Below are 25,210 nucleotides of genomic sequence, written 5' to 3' on the forward strand. Positions count from 1 at the left end.
TTATCCTTTAGACTGGAAGCTTTTGGGTGTGGAAACTGTGTCTCGCTTACTCTTTTATCTTCAGCATCCAGCACAAAATTGTCTTTAATAAATATTTGCTGAAAGAAGAATGAATAAATGAGGATGTAAACCATCAAGACTCTCTTCACTGACGTTGAAGCTGAAATGTCTCGTTGGACATGGGAATTCCATGAAACTGGCCCATGAGCAGGCAACGTAACAAAAGTCACAGTAGCAGAAATGTTGACTGATCTCAGCCTGCCCTCTAAGAAGCTAGGTCAATGACAAGTAGAATGTATTGAGATTCTACAGTAATTGACTATAAGAAATATTTTTGCACTGTTGTTAGGGATGAGATAATAATAAAACAAATAATAGAGGGAGGGTTTGCAGGTTTTAGGGAGAAAGCACTAAGTTATATCCTAAAATATAGTGAAGAGGTAATTAACAAAGTTCATTTTGATGCCTCTCACTCAAAAGTCCTTCTACAAAAAAGTACCTTGGACCGATAACTTATGCCAGTGGTTCACTGACATGATCCCGAAGTCATTTTAATTTCTAGCCTGAGTCTATTCTTTGTGTATGTGTGTGTGCTCTAAACATAGCATTTTAATCTGCTTACAGCCAGGGAAGGGAGAAAGCATTTACAAAGTAGTGTTCTTTCCATGTCCTGTGCCTGTACCTACAAAATTGCTATTCACATACTGAGGCCAAGAATGTGGCAATGACAGACAAGGTTGGTAGTAAATTGTCTTTTTTCTAGAAAGTATCTATCAGGTTTTCAATAGTACAGTAGAAATAGAAAAAGTTACTCACCGGGAGGAGTTACTGTGAGCTTAGTGCCATCTCCAAATATCTTGATCCAGACATTGTTATCACACTGGTCACGGCTTCTACAAAAATCTCAGCCTGTTCCAATCATCATGTGACTAGCAGGGTAACAACTTCGTACTGGCCATTTGATCCTCTGGGTTCCTCTGGAAGTCCTTAAATACAGGTTTTGTGGCATCTGATAGTTTATAATTTTTCCTTATGAATTGACTTCATAAATTGTTTTCCACTAAGGCAGTCATTATTGAAAAGCACCAAGAGAGAACAGAAATGGGAAGAAAAGGAAAAGAGGAGAGTCGTCTCAACTGTTCAACCAGCTATTTTTCCAAATTACGAAGAAAAGTATTCAGAGAATCAAGTCTTGTGTTTCTTTCTTTCTTTTTTTCTTTTCTTTTTTTTTTTTTTCCTTTCCAGGTGTTCAATTGTGTTGAAACTGTTCAGAAATTGCATCAAAGGAAAGGACCTTCTGTTCTCACAAACACCAGGGCCTCTCTCTTAGCAATTTGAGAATATATTTGTGAAAGAAGAAAGCTCTTTAGTAACTGAAAATGCAAATGTGCCAACACAGACATACTTGAGAACAGAGAATCAAAGTTTTCATTTTTAATAAAGCCACTTCTTATCATTTGGTAACGTGATTCTCGACCATGGCGATGCCAAACGAGAAAAGAAGTTCTGGGATGCCTTATTATTTTCCTGGAATAGCAGAAGAACTTTGCAGAATCCTACCTTCCATGAAATCCTTGTGTAAACAACAACAAAAAAAAAAAAAAAAGAAAACAAAAAACTCCAGTTCTGTGAAATGTTGGAGGAAGAAACCTCTTGAAGTCTGTTCTGCAATCTTATGTCACTCATCTGGGAGCAGGGAAAATAGAAATTGCCAGAATCAGATGAGGTGTTCAGCCGCAAAAACCAAGGAGCACAGGCTCTGCTGACCCTCTGTCCACTCCAGACCCACCCTGTCCCAGCCTAAGTCCCATGAGCCGATGTTGTCTCTGTCCCAAGGAAGACAGCATGGATGTGGTCACAGTGGCAAATATGCATTCACAGATCCTCCAGTCACCAACCACACTGGAGGAGACAAGAGGACTAGATGAAGATTATGTTTGGAAAGATTTTATTTAAACTGAGAATTCCAAGTTATTACTACTTGGAGCTGTCGAGTGCCCTTTGCACCCACTGTGGATGTGATTGATGCCCACTGGAGCCCTTGCTGATGCTTTGTCCTCTGTTTATCCTTATTCCATGATCAAGAGGAGAATGACTAGAAGACTTTTTTTTAAACATTTTTTCATAGATTTTACTTTTTTAAAAATTAATGTATATATATATTTTTTACGTTTTATAAAGTTGTGGAGCAGTTGGGATGAAGAAGGAGGTGTGGGATTGAGGTCTGTGGAACCCCCCTCATTCCTACCAGGGAGACTGGGGGCTTCCAGTGGTGGCTTGGTCATTGCCGGGCTGAGTTCAGATGTCAGAGGGGTGTGGCAAAGGCCCTCACCCCTGCCACCCCAGCTCAGGAGAGACAGGGGTGCTTCCTGCAGTGGCTCAGTAGTAGTCACTGGGCTCGTTGTGTGTGTAAGGGGGCGTGGCTGAAGCCTGAAGCCTCCCACTGCCCTCGCTTGGGAGAGCCTGGGGTGCTTCCTGCAGTGGCTCGGAGTTCGTCATTGGGGTGGTTGTGCATGTCAGGGGGTGTGGGCAAGGCCTTAGGCCCCGACCCTCAGGACTGGTTGTAGGTGTTGGGGTGCCAGGCTGAGGCCCCCGGCCCTCGCCCCTTTCTGTCTTGGTAGCCCAGGGCACTTCTGGTCCTTCTAGGTGTTATAGGTGATCTTTGGTGAAATGAGACCTTTACTAGAGAATATCAAACTTTGTCTTTGGTTGCAAGTACTTTGTTTTTTCTTTCAGTTTGGTTTTGGGTTATTTGCTCTTCCCACCACTTAAAGTCTGCACTGGAACTAATTTGTTGTCCTTTGCTCACTTCTAAACTGGGTGAACTTACTGTGGGGAAAAGTGCTTGAGCTCTGTGGTTGAGCTAAATTGCTGCTTTGCTGCTGATTTCCTAGGAAATGCTTTTTGTGCAGCTCAGGTTTTAGGGGTTGACTTTACATGTCCTTCCAGCTCTTGTGAGGTCAGTACACCTGGGTTGTGTGGAAACTCTGATCTGGGCCTGAGTCTTTTCATCAATCTGTCCCCCATGCAATTCTGTATTCCTGTCCAGTCTCCTCTGAAGGGTTCTGTGCCAATTGGGGGGGCAGATCAGCTCTCCTTGCTGTGCCACAGTGTTCACCCAGTGGCCCATCGTCCCAAGGCCCATGCTCAAAACACTTCCCATGGGACGGGCCATGCTCTGGTCCCTTGCAATGACCCACCAGCCTCTGAGTGGCTCCTTTTTTTCAGTTATTGTGGCCCCTTGTTCCTATGTGAGTCCACAAGAACCTGATTAGTGGTCTTGCTGACCTGGGGGCCACCAAGGCCCTCTTCTCCCCTGCCACCTCCAGGCAACTTCATCTGGAGGGCACAGCTGCGGCTTTTGCTGGCTCCTGCTCTGTGTGCTCACCAGCTCCAGCCTGGAAGCAGCCAGGATACGAAATGTTTGAAGCAGTTCTCTGTTTCTCTCATTGTGGCATCTCCCACCTTCATGAGCTCCGTAGGTCTCTCCTCCTCTTCCCCTGAGCTCTAATGGTTCTAGCTTGGCTGTCGTTGCTTTTTTATAGTTGTAAATTTGTTGCTTTGTGGGAGAGAGTGATGCTGGGGACCGTCTAGCCTGCCATCTTGACAGGAAGTCCCCAGAAGCCTTAAGAGTTGCCTATATTTGAAGAACTGTGAGAGATTTAGCTAATCAAATGCAAAAGAGTGAGTAATGAATTATAAAATTTTTATTAAATTTACAGAAAATTTAAGAATTGAATAAGTGACAAATTATAAGTAAGGTTTTACTAAAGGTCTAAAATAAAACTTCAATCAATGGAGAGACATATACTCATGAAGGAAAAACTACTGTTGTTAAGAGGTAACACCCTCCTAAGTTTATATATAAGTTCACTGCAATTCAATCAGAATTTCTACAACATTTTTTTTCTGGGGTATGAGGGTCGGAAATGGGCTAGATAAGTTTATTTTACATTCTGTCTTAAGGGTGAATAAAAATGAGATAATTGAAAAAGATTTTTTTGAAAATGATAGCAAACAGACGCTTGGCATATTGGATCTTGCTACTTACTACAAATCTATGAACATAATATAATAATATAAAAATAATGCAACAGATAAACGAAACAGAAATCCTATAGAAAATGTTCCAGGTATTTGTGCATATTTAAAATACAATGCATCATTTTTCAATTGTAGGAAAATGATAGGTTATTTAAAAACTGTCATTGGGACTATTGATTATCTATAGGGAAAACAAAAGCCCTTTACGTTATACCATATAAAACAGGTTCCAAGTAGATTAAAATTTAATTTAAATTTTAAATTTAAAAGCAACACATGTGCTAGAAAGAACATGCAGGACAATAATTGCATCCACTGGGTTGAGGAGTGTGGAATGGATGGTTTCACTTACTATGTCAATTTTCAAATAGTAGAAATATAGGGAACTTTTACTTTTTACAGTATTTTCAATTAAACATTCTTGAAAGAAGAGTCAGCAATGAGGTCTTACGAAAGGCTTTAGGGAGCAGAGTGACATCTCACAGGCACTGTGATAAGATGAACGTGTGAGCAGAGGGAAGGGCGCTGCCCCGAGGAGCGATTCTGGAGCAGCAGACACGTTTCACAGATGACGCCCATCAAGCACTCGACAGGTGACCAAGGACTACGCTGCTGCAGTGACAGTGCAGATGTGCAGAGAGGCTGGCACAATAAACATTAACTAGTTTATTAGGGTTTCAAAAAGATTCTTATTAAATAAATCATCTTACCATCTCAAGAGGTTGGAGATGAATGAAAAGACTCTTCAAAATCAGAAAGACCCAGTTCCGATTCAGTTCTTCCACCCCTGGTGCTGTGTCCTTGGGCAAAAACACTTCTCGGACCCTTGGCTTCCTCAATTTTAAGATGGACTAGTTCTCGGGACTTTTGCAAAGTATCTAGCATAGAGCCTGAGACACAGTAGGTGCTCAAAAAATGAGTAATTTTCTCTTATTGTTGATGCAAAAATTCAGACATGGAGAATTCACTTCCTAAGAATGGAAACATCTCATTCTTGTGTGTAAAGATTAGTAATTTTGCTTCTAACCCTGCTTTCTGTCACACACACGACACACACAAACACACACAGACACACACAGACACACACCATCTGCTGAGATTACAACTGGGGCAATTTAAATCCTACTTCAAACAGGGTAAGGGATTAATAAACATATATAAAAATAGCAACCAAGTCAAGTGAGGTGAAGTAGAAGTTTCACCTGAATTGCTTGAACTTTTCCACAACATTTTCAAGTTTGATGTTGGTAATTTTCATAGCTGACCAACCAAATGTGTTAGATGATCAAAAGGTGTGAAGATACATCACATTTTTCATTTCAGGGTTTAGTTGCCATCTTGAAACAAAATAATAATTTATACATTTCTTTCACATTGTTTTATCTTCTACAAATTTGGATAGCTTTTAATGAAATTTTGTACATGAACAATTACAGACTCCCAATAAGAAAAATGAACACCATTGTCTGAAGCAAAATAAACATATTATATTTCATGTGCTAGACATAAAAACTACTTTCTTCTTCAATGAACCACTAACTTTCAGTCTGGAATAATCTTGATTTCATATACGTCATGACTTAGATACGAGATGTGTTCCTTTATGCTACCATGTGATGTTGGAGGAAGAGTCTGTGGGGCTTCATAGTTGGGGCCTCAACCCAGCCCATCCTCTTACCAGGTTCTTCTTTGTTTTTAACTTATTTATTTATTTACTTTTATTTATTTATTTTTTATTTTAACTTCTCAATATACACTGTAGATGACTTTCATGACACTTACTAGGTTCTTGATTCTACCAAGGAAAGAAATCGAGAGCAGAGTCACAGTAGAAAGTGAGAACACATTTACTATAATGAATAAGAGATACAGATTTGGCCTGCAAAGTATGCACTGACCCCAGGAAAGTGAGCAGCAACCCTACCTTCTGCTAGGATTTGGTTTTTATCTTTTTGCTGTCTAATGAATATTCAGTTAAGGGGATGGTTCCCAGTCCTGTAACACAGTCTTACACATGCTCAGTTGGTCTCTTTGTGGAGCGTGTTCATTGGTCAAATCTTATCAAATGCGTCAGACATATTTAGGAATATTCTGTGCTCTCTAGTGCTAGCACCCCTAGCAGAAGGTCATTCAGCCACCAGGGTTACACAACCCCTCTCTACTGAGCATAACCAGCCAGTGGTTTTGCATGAGCCAGCCCCTTGTGGTCTCATTTTCCCCACCTTGGTGCTGAATATAGGTCTAATTGGCAACAGTGACCTTCCTCAGGGGAGGGCTTAGAGGAGGGGCCGGAAGCTTTGGGGAGTGGCTGGAAACCCAGATGTGTGTCCTGTAACTGAAGCCCGGGGAGCCTGAGCACCTCCTGTCTCAGATGGATCTTTTCAAAGATTGGAGTTTACTTGTGTATAAAAACACAGAAGTGTGTGGAAGAAGCTGGGTAACTTCACTCTCAAGCATGTTCTTCTCTTCAGGGATTTTGCCATTGATCTTCATTCTGAATTGAAGACCTTCTGGTCTCTCAGGCTTCTTTCGCACTTTGGGTGCTTAACATACCACTGTGTACACTACAGACGCTTCTCAGTTTATACAGCATCCATAGGCAGACACTCCTGCTGAAGCACTTGTTTCTTTCTGGCAAACAAGAAATGCTTGTCTTTTCTGAACAGGTATGCATGGAGGCCCTTCTATGTGCAAGAATCTCTCTTGGGGAATTAGTGGTGTTCCCTCAGTTCCAAACCTCCTTTCCCCTTCCTTTCTCCCTGCTCAAGGAGTGAGAGCCATGCCTGCACTCTCTGGTAGTGAAAGGAAAGACAACTCATGATTATAGAGTCTGTGATGAGTCAGGCACCATTCATACATGTCTCTCCTTCAGCCTCACCTGTAAACGGTGATTACTATGTGAAGTCAAATGGGAAACTTAGAGTCAGGGAACTGGGATTTGAGTTCAGGATTGCAAGATCCTGAGCCCAGTTTGATCAGCCACTTCACTCTGATGGGGTGAAGTTGGGCAGATATCTCTGACAGGGACACATTTTCCAGGTCTTTTCCAGGTCTATACAAGGGAACTTTGAAAGTTCATGGTAAGATTTGTATTATCTTTTAATTCTTTTTTTCTATTAACTTTTGAAGTATAGAGGATCTGTATCTCAAATGGCCAAATATAAAATATTGGGTATTGCTTTGTGAGAATCACAGGAAATATCAACCTAAATAAAAAGTAGATGAAAAGGTTGATTTGCATATTCTGAAAAGTAACGAACAGTCAGTGCACCCACCCAGCAAAAGAATCTGTGAGCACTGGGTCTACTTACTGAATCCCATGATTTACCTTTTCCATTTGTCCTTGAGTTACACTGCATGGGACATTATAGTGTCCATGGGAGCATTTGGGCTGTGCTCTTCAGAATTACAATTAGGTGGTTGTTGGCGTCATGGGCTTGTCTGTTACCCTGCACATGCCAGTGGGAACATAAAGAATTTCTAAACCTCCTTCCTTTTAGATAGAGGAGTGGGAGTTGTCTGTGTAGGAGCCTCAGGTTTGGTTGGGGCTTGGTCTTGACAGCCAACTCCAGTCTCAGGAGTGTCATGCAGAGATGGGACTGGTTTGTGGTTGACTTTCTGGCAAGTGACACCACAGTTCCAGGCTCTCATGTCTCCTTTCAGATCACAGGACACTCAGGAATAGCTGGGATTCCTCATATCTGCTTCTCTCTTTATCAGAAGAGTCAGGGGATGGTCAAGAAAGCATAATTTGCTCAACAAAACATCCTTGCCATTGTGAGATGTGACTAAAATACCATTGCCACTTACTGAGATAAGAGAATTTGGGGATAAAAGTAATACATGTTGTGGAGATCAGGATGAGAATTAGTTGGGATTGGGGTCAATGAATGTTGGCATTGGAATCAATAATTTTGTTTTGACCACTTATTAGACACCAAAAGGAGAGGTATTTAGTTATAATGTAATGGTATAGAAACTGTTCTTACTGCTGTTCTTGTTATTTTCAGTGTGTTTGGTAAGATCTTGGATATGAAGACATCCTGCATCTTTCTAACAAGGCAGAAAGTGGGGCAGTGCTGCCGAACTTGAACCAAGTGCACGGCCATGCAGTTATGACTGACACCAGGTTTCAGAGTGAAGAGAAGGAAATGTGGGCCCTGGTTTGGCCGGTGGAGTCCATGCCCTGCGGACTTTATCCCCTTCTCAACACTGTGGTCTTCACACACTTGCCCTATATGTCAGACCTGCTTGGGTTCTGGGGGAATCACTTATGAAGATAACACACAGCTGTGACAGCTCCTTTGGTAAGAAATGCAACTTTGCTAGAAGAAGAGGTTCAACACTGACCGCAGCAAGACAGGAAGAAGCACTGGACTGAGAATACGAAATGCAGGAGTGTGGCCCTGTCTCTGTGGTTACCCAGCTCAGGACAAGTCACTTGCTGTCTCTGCGCCCCAGCTTTCTCATTTGAAGTAGGGACACTGTCCCAAGGCCCATCCTGTGCCTAAGCCTACTCCTAGAATAAGAGCATTAGAGAGTCTGTTGTGGTCAGATGAGTATAAGCCATTGGAGGTGTTGGGGAGGTTTTCTTAAAGGTCCCTTCTGGCTCTGTGACACTGTGAGATCCCAGCAAGCACAATAGTATGTGGCTTCATCTGACTGAGCAACATTATTAATTATCAGGTATAAGATACCATCATCTTTCTTATCTGTCTCCAAGCAGGAATTGGGCTTCTCATGCTTGTAATTCTTGGATGAGCCATAGAAGATTCATTTCAGAGGCTCCCCTTATTTTTCTTGGTACCAGTGCACAATGGCATTCTTGAGGGGAACGCCGGAGTGCTTGCAGCTTATGTGCACTGTTCTGTTGGGACTTCGGGTAAAGGAGAGTTGATACTGAGATAGTCTCATTTTGGTGTCTCCACCTGAAAAACAAGAAAGAGAAATCAGAGGCACTAAAGAGTTGACTCTGGACAGAAGCATAATGAAAGGACAAGAAAGGTGGAAAGTCCACCTACAAACCCAAGCCACAGACACAAGAAAAAGCCATGGGGTTGACATTGCCCGTGAGTAGTCAGAACAGACCCTATGAGAGAACGTGAATTAGGACCAAAGATGTAGCAGCAGCCCTTGCTCTGTGAAGGCAAGGATGGGGGGAGGGAGAGGTTTGTTTTAGAACCAATGAAAGCCTCTTCCTGTGAGTGCTGTCACAGTGTGGTTTACACCAGCACTATACGCCAGAGCTTTCTGTTGTAAAATATGCATCAGATCCCAGAAGACCTCATTGAAACACCCAGTTCACAATAATTCAGTGTTAACTCCCCCTTGGAAGCAATCCCCTTCCATCTTTCCTTTACTTACTCCTTCCAACACACCTATATTTGACCTTGTTTTTTGGCCCCCAAGGTATACATTTTTCATATTTTGTAACAGCTGTAATTATCTACGGCTATCATGAGTATTGGGAGAAAAGTGTTATTACTTGATATAGTAACAAGTCAGATAATAATTCACAACCTTCTGTAGTAGTATGTACATTTTATAGATCGGTAGTTTGCCCAAAGTTCACAGTTTGAAAAATATTAACAACTATGTAGTTATTGTTTTAGATACTGTGATGCTGTTATACTATGTAGTTAGTGAAGCAAAATTTTGTAGGAAAAAAATTCCACTTGGTTCATTACACTCCACTCTTTTCCCATTCATAATTCTTAGTTTTTCAGAATTAAAGCTATGCTTTACTGTTATTTGGAGGACAAAATAAGATGCAATTTTTAAAAATGAGTTTCTTCCGTGCCACCAGTCCAGGAGAGTCCCTTCCCCACTACGGCCCACCCAATGACCCGCTGGCCCCAAGGCAGCAACCGACAGTTAAGTGTCAACAAAACTCCCTGATATGGCTGCAGACACCAGGGTGGAACAAGTAGACTGTGATAACCTCTACCACAATGATTATACGCCAACAGAGGTATATTAGAAATATGAAAAACCAAGAAAGTATGACACCACCAAAGGAATATAATAACTCTCAGGTTCTAGATCCTATAGAACAGGAAGTCTTTGAGATGACTGACAAGGAATTTTGAGCAACAATTCTAAAGAAACTAAATGAGATAAAAGAACACTCAGTTAGAAAAGACAACCAAATGAGACAAAGTATACAGGACCTGAAAGAGAAAATATACAAAGAAATCAATGCCCTGAAAAAAAATGTAGCATAGCTTGTGGAGCTGAAGGATTCATTCAATGAAATAAAAAACACAACAGAGAGCTAAACCAGCAGGCTAGAAGAGAGAATTTCTGACCTTGAAGATGGGCTGTTTGAAATAACACAGGCAGAAGAATAAAAAGGAAGAATAGAAAAGAAGGAAGGAAGGAAAGAAAGAAAGAAGGAAAGAAAGAAAAGAAAGAAGACAGAAAGAAAGAAAAAAAAGAATTTATAAACTTGAAGAAAATCTAAGAGATACAACAAACAACCTTAAGCACTCAAATATCCAAATCACAGGTATTCCAGAGGGGTTAGAAAAAGGAAATGGCATTGAAAACGTGCTCAATGAAATAACAGCAAAAAACTTTCGAGGTTTATGGAGAAAGACAGATCTTCAAATTCAGAAAGCTCAAAGATCCCCAAACATATTCAACCCAAAAAGGTCCTCTCCAAGACATGTTATAGTCATACTGGCAAAACTCAAAGGCGAAGAGAGAACCTTAAAAGCTGCAAGAGAGAAGTGTCCTCACCTATAAGAGAGCCCCTATGAGACAAACAGCAGACTTTTCATCAGAAACCCTAAAAGCCAGAAGAGAATGTTATGATATATTCTAAATACTAAAAGACAAAAATTGCCAGCCAAGAATACTTTACCCAGCATGACAAATAGTATGTTTCCCACACAGACAAAAATGGCAGGAGCTCACTACCACGTGACCAGTCTCATAAGAAATTCTCAAGGGAGTACTGGGTCTGGTACCTGAAAAACAAACATCACTACCATGAATACATGAGAAAGAACAAAACCCACCAGTAAAATAAAAATGCTGACAATAAAGAGGAAAAAAGTTTATCTACCATCCCAAGAAACCAACAACCACAGAAGACAAACATTCAATCAGAAAGAAAGGAACAAAGATATTTAAAACTTCCAAACAAAACTTAAGGAAATGCTGGGAGTAAATCAACACCTTTCAATAGTAACTCTTTATGTAGGTAGATTAAATTCCCCACGCAAAATACACAGACTGACTGACTGGATTAACAAGATGACCCAACAATATGCTGCCTTCCAGTTACTCATGTCACCTGTACAGACACACCTTGACTAAGAGTGAAAGGATGGAAAAAGATATACCATGCAAATAGAAATGAAAAATGAGCTGAAGTAGCTGTTCTCATACCATGTAAAATAGACTTTCAACCAAAAACCATAGAAAGAGATAAAGAAGGCCACTATACAATGATAAAAGGATCTATCCAACAAGAAGATATAACAATCATAAATATATATGCACCCAAAATTGGAGCAGCCAGATCTATATATCAAACATTATTAGACCTAAACAAAGAGATAGATACTAATACCATAATCGTAGGGAACCTGAAAACCATCACCATTGGACAGATCATCTAGGCAAAACATCAACAGAGAAACATTTTGGAAGAATTGGAATTGGGAGATATCTACAGAACATCTCATCCAACGAGCACATAATATTCATTCTTTTCATCAGCACATCTAACATTCTCCAGGATAGACTACATGTTAGGTCACAAATCAAGTCTCAACAAATTTTAAAGAACTGGAATTATTCTATGTATTTTTTTCAGACCACAATGGATTAAAACTAGAAATCAATAACAAATGAAACTCTGGAAACAATACAAACACATGGAAATTAAACAATATTCTATTCAATGACATATGGGTCCAAGACTAAATTAAACGGGAAATCAAAAAATATATTGAAACTAATGAAAATAATGACACATCAATCCAAATCCTGTGGGATAGTGCAAAAGCAGTACTGAGGGGGAAATTTTTTGCAATAAATGCTTACTTCAGAAGAATGGAAAGATGATAAGTAAACAACCTTAACACTTCACCTTAAAGAACTAGAACCACAAGAATAATCCAAGCCCAAAGTTAATAGATAGAAAGAAATAATTAAGATCAGTACAGAACTAAATGAAATAGAATCTCCCCAAAATTATACAACAGATCAATGAAACAAACAGTTGATTTTTTGAGAAAAGAAATAAAATTGACAAGCCATAAGCAAGGCTAACTAAAAAAAGAAAAGAGAAGATACAAATAACAAAAATTAGAAATGAAAAAGGTGCTATTACAGACAATACCTCAGAAATACACGGAATCATTAGAGAGTACTATAAACAACTTTAGGCCAACAAATTTGATAGCTTGGAGGAAATGGATAAATTTTGGGACAGACACAACTGAGCCAAAAAGACACAGAAAATCTGAACAGACCAATAACAGTCAAAGCGTTTAAAGCTATTATCAGCTGTCTCCCAGTAAAGAAAGCCCAGGACCCGATGGCTTCAGTGCAGATTTCTATGAAACCTTAAATAAGAATTAATGCCAATTCTGTGCAAACTATTCCAAGAAAGTGAAACAGAGGCCATTCTCCCAAACTCATTCCATGAGGCAAACATCACCCTGTTACCAAAAACAAAAATAAAACACAAAAGAAAACCACAGGCCAATATCTTTGCTTAATATAGATGCAAAAATCCTCAATGAAATACTAGCTATTAGAATACAGCAGCACATACACAAAATAATACACCATGTCAAGTGGGAATCATCCCTAGGATGCAAGGTTGGTTCAATGTATGCAAAACCATAAATGTGATATACCACATCCACAAAATAAAAGAAAAATACCATATGATCATCTCTATAGACACTGAAAAATCATTTGACAAAATTGAGCATTCACTTATGATAAAGACTCTCTATAAACTGGGTATGAAAGGAAAGTACTTCAACACAATTAAAGCCATATATGACAAACCCACTGCCAATATCATCCTGAATGGGGAAACTTTGAAAGTTTTTCCTTAAGAACATGAACTAGACAAGGATGCCCACTCTCACCACTCCTGTTCAACACAGTGTTGGAAGTACTAGCCAGAGCAATCAGAGAAGAGAAGGAAATAAAGGGCATCCGGAATGGAAAAGTTGAAGTCGAACTGTCCCTTTTTGCAGATGATAGGATCCTATATATCAAACAGCCTAAAGCCTCTACCAAAAAACTCTTAGAGCTGATAAATGATTTCAGCAAACTTGCAGAAAACAAAATCAACATGCAAAAATCACTAGAATTTCTATACTCCAACAATGAACTAGCAGAAAAAGAAATGAAGGAAGCTAGACCGTTTACAGTAGTCACCAAAAACATAAAATACCTAGGAACAAACTTAACCAAGGATGTGAAAAATCTCTATGATGAGAAATACAAACCACAGTTCACAGAAATCAAAGAGGACACAAGAAGATGGAAAGATATCCCATTCTCTTGGATTGGAAGAATTAGCATTATGAAAATGTCCACACTATCCAAAGTGATCAACAAATTCAATGCAATCCCCATGGAAATTACAAAGACTTTTTTCTCAGAATTGGAAAAAACAAACCTAACATTCATATGTCATAATGAAAGACCACAAATGGCCAAAAGAATACGGAGCAAAAACAATAAAGCCAGAGTCATAACATTATCTGGCTTTTAAACTATACTACAAAGCTATAGTAACCAAAACAGCATGGTACTGGCATAAAAACAGACACACAGACCAAGGGAACAGAATAGAGAATCCAGAAATCAACCCATACACCTACAGTCATCTTATCTTTGACAAAAGTACCAAGTCTACACACTGGGGAAGAGACTGTCTCTTCAGTAAATGGTGCTGGGAAAATTAGACATTCATATCTAGGAGAATGAAACTAGATCTGTCCCTCTCACAATATATCAAAATCAGCTCAAAATGGATTGAGGAATTAAATATATGTCCTGAAACAGTAGAGCTCCTTCAAGAAAACATATGGGAAACACTCCAGGAAGTAAGACTGGGTACAGACTTTATGAATATGACCCCAAAAGCACAGGCCGACAAAGGAAAAATAAACAAATGGGATTATATCCAACTAAATAAACTCTGCACAGCAAAAGACACAATTAAAAGAGTGAAAATACAACCAACATAATGGGAGAAAATATTTACAAAATATACATCTGACCGAGGATTAATATCCAGAATATACAAGGAAGTCAAACAACTTAACAGCAGAAAAAACTGTTACCCAATTTAAAAATGGATAAAAGAGCTGAAGAGTCATTTCTCAAAGGAAAGTACACAAATGGCCAACAGACACATGAAAAAATGCTAAACATTACTCAGCATTCATGAAATGCAAATCAAAACCACTTTGAGATACCATCTCACTCCAGTTTGGATGGCTAAAATCCAAAGTACTGAGAATGATAAATGCTGGTGAGGATGCAGAAAAAACGGAATCCTCCTACAGTGTTGGTGGGACTGCCAGAGGGTGCAGCCTTTACGGAAAATGTTATGGGGGTTCCTTAAACATTTACAGATAGATCTACCATATCACCTAGTATTCCACTGCTGGGTATATAACCAGAGGAATGGAAATCATCGTGTCAAAGGAAAACTTGTAGCAGCAGTATTTACAATAGCCAAGAGATGGAACCAGCCTAACTGCCCATCACCAGATGAGCAGATACGGAAAACGTCTATCTACACAATGGAATACTACTCTGCTATAAAAAAATAATGAAATACTACCATTTGCAGCAACACGGATGGACAGAGGAAGTTATATTAAGTGAAATAAGACAGGCACAGAAATAGAAATACTGTGTGTTCTCACTTATTTGTGGGAGCTAATAAAAATAAATAAATAACTATACAAATAAATAAATAGTGGGGTGGGGGGAAAGAAGACACAATTATAACAACTCCTTGAACTTGTGAAGATAAATGAACAGGTACGAGGCAGATGGGTGGGGGCAGGAGGGGGAGGGGAAAAGTAGGAATTGGGTAAAGGGACACAAAAATCAGCTACATTCTATACTGATAAATTAAAATAAATAAATAAATAAATAATAAATTTAAAAAGTTTTAGAAATGTGAAAAAAAGATGAAAACGCGTTCCTAAGCATCATTGTTTTCACTGAGCTGGCTAAAGTGACTTAGTTATAATGGGAAAGGAAAACTCATTTGTTGAATTTTCATATATGAAACCTCATTCAGTCCTCAGCAACTCCATGTGATCGTACATCCTATCCCCACCTAAAGTTGGATAAGCAGATTGAAAAAGCAACTTTCCCAGATCACACTGTCAGTAAGTGGCCCAGCAGGAATTTGCAACCCAGGAACATGTCACACAAAAGGCCTTGTATTTTCTGTAATTCATTCATTCAAGTCAACCAACGATTCTGACTTCCACATGACTTTGTTCCCAGGAAGCTTCCCATAGATATGGAAGCAGAAACAATCTGGGACACTGAAGCCAGCCCAGCCCCCAGAGGGATGCACACAGACAGGAAAGTTCCCCACTGAAAGCAGCAGCACAGGTTGGGCCCCGAAGTTCTTGCTCAGACCATGCTCAGGACATTTGTGCAGGAGAACGTGCTGTGTGCACAGTAGTCAGGTCCCTCTGGGAAATAGTAAGGAGGTGCATGCTTGCACAGGTCAGACTGGAAAGGAAGGGGTTTTGTTCAGTTCAGTGGCAAATTCTGATGCAGTGTACACCAGCAGGTGCAGCCGTACATCCTGGTGTCTTCCCCAGCCCCTCAGTGTACCCTGAGACTCCAGGACAAGTTGATCTTTGGTTTCCTTGCTTCGTGTGCTTCCTAATCCCTTGTTCCTAGACAACACTTTCATCTGAGGAACTACACAGAATTCATTTTATAGGTTGTTCTTGCTCTAGTGGTACCAGCGTACATATACCTTCTTCTGTAAGCTGTTTGTATTTGGCATTCACGAAATGCTGTATTTCGTTTTTTCTTGGTGATGAATGTTACAGGTTGTGTTATGAGAATGTCTCCACCTGTTCTGGGGGACAAAGAAGCAAAAATTTTGAAACTTTTCAAACTTGTGAAATTTTGAGTTCCATTAAGATATTATGCATTTGTTTTCTATAATGACGAGACTGGGGTCTGAAGATTACTTTTTCTTCCTGAGGAATTCAAGGTCATGGTGGAATTTGTCAGCTGACTTTGAGTGACCACATGGCTTTCTTCCACCTGGATGTGGTGTGATGTCCTTTGGCTAAAGCCACTTGTGAGTCTGCATGGTGGCCACCACAGTGACCAGCAGCAGGAGCAGCCTCTGCCAGCACCTGTCCAGAGAGGTGCCGAGCACGGCGATCACTGAGCAGCTCTGAGGTGTGAGGAGTGACGAGGTGGCAGACTGAGCACAGAGCTGAGCCCTGCAGACTGCATAGAACAGGACCCGCTTCCGCACATCCTGTGTAAATTGGTTTTCCAACTCAGTTTATCAGCACATTTTTCTCATTACTGTGTGGTTCTAACCATCTGAAGATGTTGGTGTCATGAAGCCATTTTCATGTTAAAGGTCTAAAGTTTCTTATTGGTCTAAAACAGAGAGAGAGGGACCCTAAAGTCTGCATGTGTCATGCCTCCTGGGAAAGGGTTGTGAGATCGCTACCCATCACTGCACTTCACTGGAAACCACAGGCACAGGCTAGGAAGGGAGCCTACCTAGGTATGACCCTGCTTTATACATTATGTGACTCAGCCAGGGAAAAATTATTTCAGCCTCTCTTACCTTTGATTGTTACCATTAAATGGGAACCTCACAGATACTGTGTCCTCAGGGTGTCTTCATACACCTTAAGCACAAAAGTCATTGTTATTTCCTGTTACAAAATGAGCACATCCTCTACAGGGATATAAAGAAACACAAGCAGGAGAGAAAACAGTCACTCTTTGTCCCACCATCCAGAGACAACGACTATTAAATGCTGGTTGTACTCCTCATGTGGTGGTCTCTGCCCATAATTCTAATTCTGATTTGTTTCACGTAGATACCATAAGACCATTGCATTCAATTGCATGCTCCATCTTCATTGCTTAAGATGACAGCAGGGATATTCTGTAGTCACTTCCTTGCCATGTTGTGACTCTTGGCAAGAACCCCCGGTTCACCGCCATGTTGGGCAGCAGATCACTTGGGATTCCACAGATTGCTTTCATTTTATATGGCCAGTCCCACAAAATATGGGAGCAGAAGAACAAGCCTGACTAGACTTTTCTACTTTCCTTAGACTAAGTTATCAGGATAGGAGTTTGGTTTTCTCAGGGCATCAGAGACTTCGGGGGTCTCAGCCATACCCGGTTCTTGTCTCCCCACTTGCCTTTGAGTCTTCCCTTTGTTGTGCTCCCCGGAGAGCCTGTCTCTCCTGAAGCTCTCTTAGCTGTATCCCACTGCTGTGTTTACTGCAGGCTTGTTAGCATGGTGGTGAGAGGTGGGGAAGGGGGACGTGCTCCGCTGTTTTCATTACACTTCTGTCTTAAACAGGCAGAGTGGAACTGGGCTTGAGGTCATGGCTTTGCACTTTCTCTCCTCGTGCCCTCCCTCAGCTGCCACAGGCATGTAATAGTGCCCCCGGGCTGTGGTTGGATACCCACCTTCTGCAGATTAAAGCCTGGCCCTTGTGGAGCTCGGAGAGGTGGGTGTGGGCAGAGTTTAGGTGGGGGCCTCCTTTCTCCCCCTACACCTGTGATAAGATTCTACCAGGGCCCTCTCCTTAGTGCAGACTAAGTCTTCTCTTCTGAAGTGGAGAGGGGCTGGGATGGGTCTGGGTGAGTCTCAGCAGGGGCTTCTGTTCCCCTCCTTTGGCCAGTGGCAAGGAGGGAGCTTTCTCTGGATTCTCCATGACATTTCATGCAAGAGCCTGCTGGGGTTCCTGAAGAAAAAGCCTAAAAGATGGTGGGAAATTCCCTGTATGTGTGGTCCCCAAGGGTTTCCATTCTCCCACTAGTCTGAACTCAGCCCTTCTTATTTCACTAAGACTTTCTAGTTTCATCTTCATACCAGTTTTCTCTTTAGCTGTAGGGACCACATATTATGTAACATTTTTCTTCCTGTGCTTCAGAGGCAGGATAGTAGTGTGGTTCAGATATTGAGCCAGAAAAGTTCCCACCAAATTTTGTAGCTCTGTGAACACAAAGTAATAAAATCTCTATACCTCTGCATCCTCATCTATAAAATGAAAATCATGAGAGCACCAATGGCAAAGGATTGTCACCAGGATGAGATGAGTCACATGTATAGCATTCACCACACTGCCCGATAAGGAGCACGAGGCACTGAATAAATGGCCACTGGGCCATCAGGCAGGCTCACAGGCAGAATCGCAAGGAAGAACATGCTGGTGGGGGTCTCTCCCCTCCACAGAGGATCTGAGGACTGTGCAAAAGGACTGTGTGCTTTGAGCTGTAACAGGACCCCTGGGTGTGAAATGCTCAGTGTCTTCCTCTCCAGAGCAAAGGGCTTGAGCCCCTACCACATTCACCCCCTACAAGAATGACACAGAACTGCTTCAGGGGGACAGGGCAAAGTTGAAGATGCAGGGGTCTTTGGGTTTAAAACGCAATTTCATCACTCAAATTAATCATATGAAAGTGTGAGAAATGAGCAGTACTTTACAAAAGTGTTGTGACAACTGTGTGAGATGCGTGACGTACCAGCACGTGTCCTGCTGCTCAGTGATGCCTCCTGGACTCTGAGCCATCTAAACCTCCAGGAAGTCTCCGGACATGAAAACGGCACATGATTGATCTCAGAAGATCCTGATGCGTGAAGGTAATCCAGGCCTTTTGAAGCTGAGGGGGCGGGTGCTGGGAGGTGGAGGACAACCTGGGAACCGGGCTGAGGGCTGGTGCTCATGCTGGGCCGGATGTGGTAGGGACACACCTGAGAGGGGCTTCTGTGTGACTAGTCTTGGCGCCCCTCCAGCTGGGGTTCCAGCAAGCACATAAATACCCACATTCCCTCTTCAAGGTCACAGTGGAACTGGGAACATCATTTTTGGCCCCAGCACCTACCTGAACTTGAGCAGGTGACATTGTTGAGGAAAATGTGTCAGGTCGTGCTTCAACCAGTATAAGTGGCTCGAGATCACCACATATTCTTATCCAGAAGTGAATATTTCAGGTAGCTCCAACCTTAACTGTCCCAAACCAACTGTAAGCAAAGAAGAGGAATCTGTATGAACATCTGATATATAAAGATGCGGCATTAAAGGATTCCTTTGCTCTCTCTTCAAGAGTTGAAATAGTTGGGGAGCAGCTGTGAGCCCAGATGAGTGCTTCCCACAGTGACATCCTGCTGTGTCGCAAGAGAAAGACAGGAAAGTGAGGTCTCAACGCCCAGATGTCTCAGTGGAACAGGAGTAAGTGTTCGCTTCTTCGTCTTCATGAAATTTAGTCTTGCGGTTCGGGGGGAAGGGTGGACATCACCGTCAGCCACAGCACCCGATGACAGGTGTCACTGTCAAGGAAACATATATCAGATGAGCCCAAATCTGACTTTGGTGTCAGCATCCCAGTGTATGGCTTTATTTTCAAAGTCTTGGCTGGATATTTTACAAGATAAAAAAGCATCTTCGTCTTTTTCCCTGGAAATCGATATTTTAAACTTTAACTCCCTGAGAATGACTGTGAACAAAGAAAATGCTCATGAGCACCTGGCATATAAAGGGAAAGCATTAAAGAATTTCTCCGTCTGTGGTTCAGACTGAAGGGACAGAGGAGCAACTCTCAATGCCAGAGGGAGAAGTAAATGCTCCTGGTGCTGACAGCTCCTGTCTGTCAGGCTGTGTCCCCAAGGAGAAGCAGGAAAGTGAGGACACCAGTGGTTAAGAGATGTAGGTGGCAGGAGGCAGCATGGCCCGAGCCGGTGCCATGGAAAGAATGGGTGAGTCAGGGGGACTCCAGTACACTCTTCCCTGTGGAGTGCAGAGCGGGTGTGTCTGAAATGCAGTTTCTGCCCATCCCCCACTCCCCAGGAGTGCCCTGCAGATGTGGTGACAGGGCACTGGTTAGGAAGAGCTCTTCCTGTGAAGGGTGAGGTGTGGGTGGTTGGACAGGGTGGCAATTAACTTACTTCCCTCCCCTTCTGATCTCTCCTCTTTTGTTTTACACAGCAGCATTGCCCTAGCGATATGAGGTCCTGTCTTTTGTGATCGATGCAAAAATTTCTCTCCCTGTGGATTGGCTATGGATCAAAATCTCTATCTAAGATACTGAAATAAGGCCTGTATTTCTCAGTACATAAAATAACGACTGAAAATGTGTTCTTATTTGATAACAAAATTTATCAATGATAGCAAAAGTACATATGTTTGGACAGTGAGGTACATTGTTTTTTAATTAATTCGGAGGTCACCATTCATTTCAGCCTCAGAGAGACCAAATATCAACTCTGTGTTCCCATCTAGAAATGAGAGAGGACACTGTGGAAACAGGGTCAGTTGCACTTGTCCTGGCCTGTGGGGCTGGTCTCTTGAGCAGCCTGGCATGTGGACCCCTGCTCCCCAGACCAGAAAGTAGGACCTGGGGATCCTGTGAATGGGACTGTGACTCAGCAGGTCAAGCTGAGGCTTGCTTTCCTGCATTTCTGACAAGCTCCTAGGTGAAGCAGGTGCTGCTGGTTCACAAACCAGACAGCAAGTCCCGAGGACTTAAAGTATTATTCGACATGAGTTTATTTTGTAATGTGCAATAATAACCCTTGTAATCAATGAAATGCCTCCATTTATTGAGCAGTAGGCATGCTCCAAGCACTCGGAAGAATTTTTCATGTGTTATTTAGATTACTCTTTGCAACAGTTCAGGTAAATATGATGTTCTCTATTTTTGAATGAGGAAAATGGATCAATGATATGTGAAGTAATTGATCCAAAGTCACACAGTGAATATGGAGAGGGTAGATATATAGGAAACGATCCCTGAGAAAACAGAGAAATTAGGAAACATAAAATTACATGTCTCTCATAAGTACATCATCTAGGACAGTGATTGACAAATGCTTCCTATAAAGGGCCAAAAAATAAATATTTTGGCTTCAAGTGGCAGCTACTGCACTGTCCCCTGCACTGCAGCAGCAGCCGGCACCGGGTGTGAGTGAGTGGGCAGGGCGGTGTGTTAATGCACCCGTGGTCACTGACCTGGTAGCAGGGTGTGACCCTTTGCTCCATGGTAATCACTGCTGCCATTAAGGCTAGTTATGGCTCTGAGTTTTATTTATTCATTTATTTATTCTTTTCTGAAAGCTAGAGAGTAGTAATACGATTACGTGGGAAAATAAACATACAAAATTATTTTGTGTGCCTTATTCAAGTATGTGTTGTTAGATAAGAGGTTTCATTATTAAAAGGGTGAATCAATAAAATATTGAATCTGTTTTGCATATGTGTCTTTTGAATTGATAGTAGTTTTTCACTAAAATGTGTGAAATCTGTAAAAGTGACAAGAAGTAATTAAAACGATCCATCCTTCCAGAGACAACCACTCTGTCAACTTTGGAGAATTTCCTACTATTTGTTCTTCTGTATACCTTTATGGATTTGAGAGTTTACTGTGTAAACCAGTTCTGTGTCCCTGCTAATGTGTGGTAAATATTTTCAATTTTACTTATAATTTTTCAGAAAACATTGTACTAATGGCTGCATGGCATTTCATCCCTTTACAGCCACACAGGTAAGGTATCCCTGTCCCTCCTGCTCATCACTTCAGTATGTCACCAGCTCTGCATCCCCGTGAATATCCCAGGGGTGTGTGGAAACGTCGAGGTGGCTTCTCCTCCTGAGATCTGACCCTGTGTGGCCACCGCAGTGGACTCTGCACTGCTCTGCAGATGAAATGAAATAATCTGTGGAAAGGACTTAGCACGGATATCGTGTGAAGCTGAGTCCCCTCTTTCTATTCACACCTGTCAGGAAAGCGTTGATGTTCCCAGAATTTTCTCCCTGTGACGATCCTCTTCTCACCTGTGCTCCTATGTACGCGTTAGGTGAGAGGCAGGACTGCTGAGACTCAGGCACTGGGGACATCCCACTGTGGAGCACCAGGGTCAGGAGTCGGGATGGGACTGGGACACACACCCCAGGGTGACGCTGCTGTGGAGCCCCCGGGGTCCCCTCATGCGGCGTTCAGCAGCATCTCTGCTCCTCGTGCTACACCTGATCCTTGGAAGGGAGACATGGAGAGTGAGCACGTGGCGGTTATTTCAAGAGCTCTATGTAAACCGCACGTGTGGCAAGTAGGTGGTAAGACATCGTGTTACTAAAGGCAGCGGCGTTAGGACCATTTCCAAAGCGAGCATTTTCCCTCATTAATCTCCTCCTTGTTTGGAAGTGGACAGTGGAGGTGGGAAAAGAGTTCTGTGGTTTTACATTTTACATTTTGTTTCACAATTCTCTGAAAGTTCCCTACCACTCACCTATGAATCACAGAATAAACAAAATAATCCTCAATAATTATTTTTTATTATATTCATCTGTGAGGAATATCACACTTGTTTCCTCTACAGATGCAGGGGGCATGAATTATCTTTCTTTCCAACCATGTGATCGCATCTTACTCAGGATTGGGGGGTGTTTTTGGCAGAAACCTGGAGAATAAGGTCATGAAGGCACCTGTGCTGCATTGGCGTCACCAACTGTGCCCAGGGGCTCGGTTCCGATGGAGCCCTGAGTGTGGAGTGACCGCAGCCTCTTCCCCTGGGACAGAAGACTCGTACTTCTGTCTCTCAAGTGCCGCAAGTAGCTGATGGTTTACTTAGAGCTTTAGGGTCTCTGGATTTCTTCAGGATGGCCTCAGGGTGCTAATAAAAGTCATGAGATTATTACATTTGACAGATCATTCTACCTCTGAAAACCTCCAATGCTGATGAAAAGTAACAACGGGAAACACTTATGTTGCATGCACACCCTCCCCTGGTGTGCACACCCGCCCTGCCTCCATTCAAAAGCACTCAATCTCTGGAAATCACTGTCTGTGCAGTGAACTGATGGACAAATGGGTTTTGCTCTGACCCATCCACCCCATATTGTCAGAGTTTCAAGACAGACTAATTTAGTAGGAAATAGTGTCAAATATAGTCCTTAATTTGGACCGTAATTGCTGCCACCACGTGGGGCTCGCTGTGGAAGCAGAAGCGGAGACTCTTCCTGCAAAGTTCCAGAAGTGCTGCAGGGAGGGGATGCCCGGGCCGGTGCCCTGTGGAGCTGCCCGCTGTGGTTGCCCACAGTGACAAGGATGTGGGTTGGCACAGACATGCAGAGGTTCTTGTGTAGCTTATTTCAGCAATTCTAATGCTGTGCTCAACCCAACAGGCACAGTAATATGTGGCCTCATCTTCTTTCTCTAAGAAACGTATTTTCAAGGTCGCAGTGGAAGTACGAGAATTTTTACTTGCCTCGAGTTTGTTCCTCATCCCACCTAAGTGACCTTGAGCAGTGGTTGTCGAAATGTACATTAGGTGTTCTAAACCTTGATTTGGTTTCTGCCAGTACCAGTGTACAACTGCACTTTCAAAGTTTTGGACGGACACCTTACAAGGTATTTGGACACTCTCGCCGGTTGCTCTGGAAATTGACATTTCAGGTTGTTCCAACCGCCCAAGTCCACCTGCAAGCAAAGAAGAGAAATCCCCATGAGCAAACGATATGTAATGAGGCCATAATGAAGAGTGACTTCTGTCTCTCCTGTAGACTGAAATGACTGGGGGCTACTCACATGCCCAGAGGCCAGAGAAGAGGACCATCTCCAGCAGCAGCATCCTGCCTCCCAGGCGGGCTCCCCAGCACCCGGTAGCCGGAGGTCACAGGCCAGTGACAGGCAGGCGGGGCTGTTCTGGTGTCTCCGGAGAAGTGGTAGGTGAGGTGGCTCCCTGGGGCTTTTTATGAACTGCTACAGTTCTGAGCAGTTCTGAGGTCTCCTGTACCCACGAGTGCTGGGAAGAAGGGTAAGTGAGTTAAGCATCTGGAAAGAAATCCCTGGCATGAATGTGCACATCGCGGGGTGGGGCAAGGCTTGTTCTCTTACCCATTCAGTCATTCACTGACATTCCATACTGTGGAAACATTGTTCTAGAAATATAAGGACATACATGCTGTGTTCAGTCCCTATGTCTATATTTCTGTGATTTGCTGTTGATTCAGGACTCACCTAAGAATGCTGATCTTTATTTTTCCATAACACACAACAGAATAAAAAGTTAGATGCTGGAATATGTCATTGACATTATTTATTATGCCATATACACAAGCACTGGGGTATTTAGTGTTTTTGAAATCAATTGAGACGTCACCAAGCAGCTTATGACTCAGAAAAATCAAATTTTATTTGTAATCCGGATGCATCCAATAATAGACTAGACTACAATTGCTGGCAGATGTGAGGCAGAGCAGGCTGTGGAAATCAGCTTCTACTTGCCCAGGACCTTGGAACTGTGTCTTGAATGTTTGTCACATGAAGGAGTATTTTCAAAGAAATGTTATGTTTAATGTGTAGCGATAAGGTTTGAGATTAATTTAGCATCTAATGTCCATAGAGGACTTGCGGCTTGTCAGGCATTATTCTTGATGTGTTCTTATATTATTTTATTTAACACCTCAACAGCCCTGTGCAATGGGTGTTATGGTAATCTCTGTTTGACAAATGAGGACAGTGACAAAGAGAGGTTAAGTGACTCATTCCAAGACCCAGAGCTGGTACATATAAGAACTCAGATAAATAATAACTCTTCATTAAAGGAAATCTCGATAAAATGAGTTACAATAATGACAATAAATGTACCCGTCATTACCTTTTCCTTTGAATTTTTCTCTGCATATTTATAGATAGAAGTAGAATTGCTTGGTATTATTTATACATATATAAGAGTGGAATTTGCATATTTGGCTTAATATTCTCTTCTTTTGATTAACTTGTTATCATGAGCAATACTGCAGGTCTTCAAATAATCTATATGAACATTATTTTTAATGACCAGAGAAAATTAAACACACTTCATACCACTTAACCCTGTAGAATGTTGAATGTGTTATTTAAGCTCTGTGGGCCTCAGATTCCACACAGGTCTCTT

General features: G+C 41.9%; 1 gene segment (V, D, J or C); it reads right to left on the minus strand.

Annotated features, from left to right (window-relative positions):
* LOC134390936 (T-cell receptor gamma chain C region C10.5-like) overlaps positions 1-23,902 on the minus strand; it is a 34,971-nt gene extending 11,069 nt beyond the window's left edge. Inside the window, 3 exon segments of the C gene segment in view lie at positions 817-871; positions 23,438-23,751; positions 23,860-23,902. Coding sequence covers positions 817-871; positions 23,438-23,751; positions 23,860-23,902 — 412 coding nt within the window.
* Positions 23,903-25,210: the final 1,308 nt, after the last annotated feature.

The sequence above is a fragment of the Cynocephalus volans genome, chromosome 11 (genome assembly GCF_027409185.1).
Source record: "Cynocephalus volans isolate mCynVol1 chromosome 11, mCynVol1.pri, whole genome shotgun sequence".
In the NCBI taxonomy this organism is placed as follows: domain Eukaryota; kingdom Metazoa; phylum Chordata; class Mammalia; order Dermoptera; family Cynocephalidae; genus Cynocephalus; species Cynocephalus volans.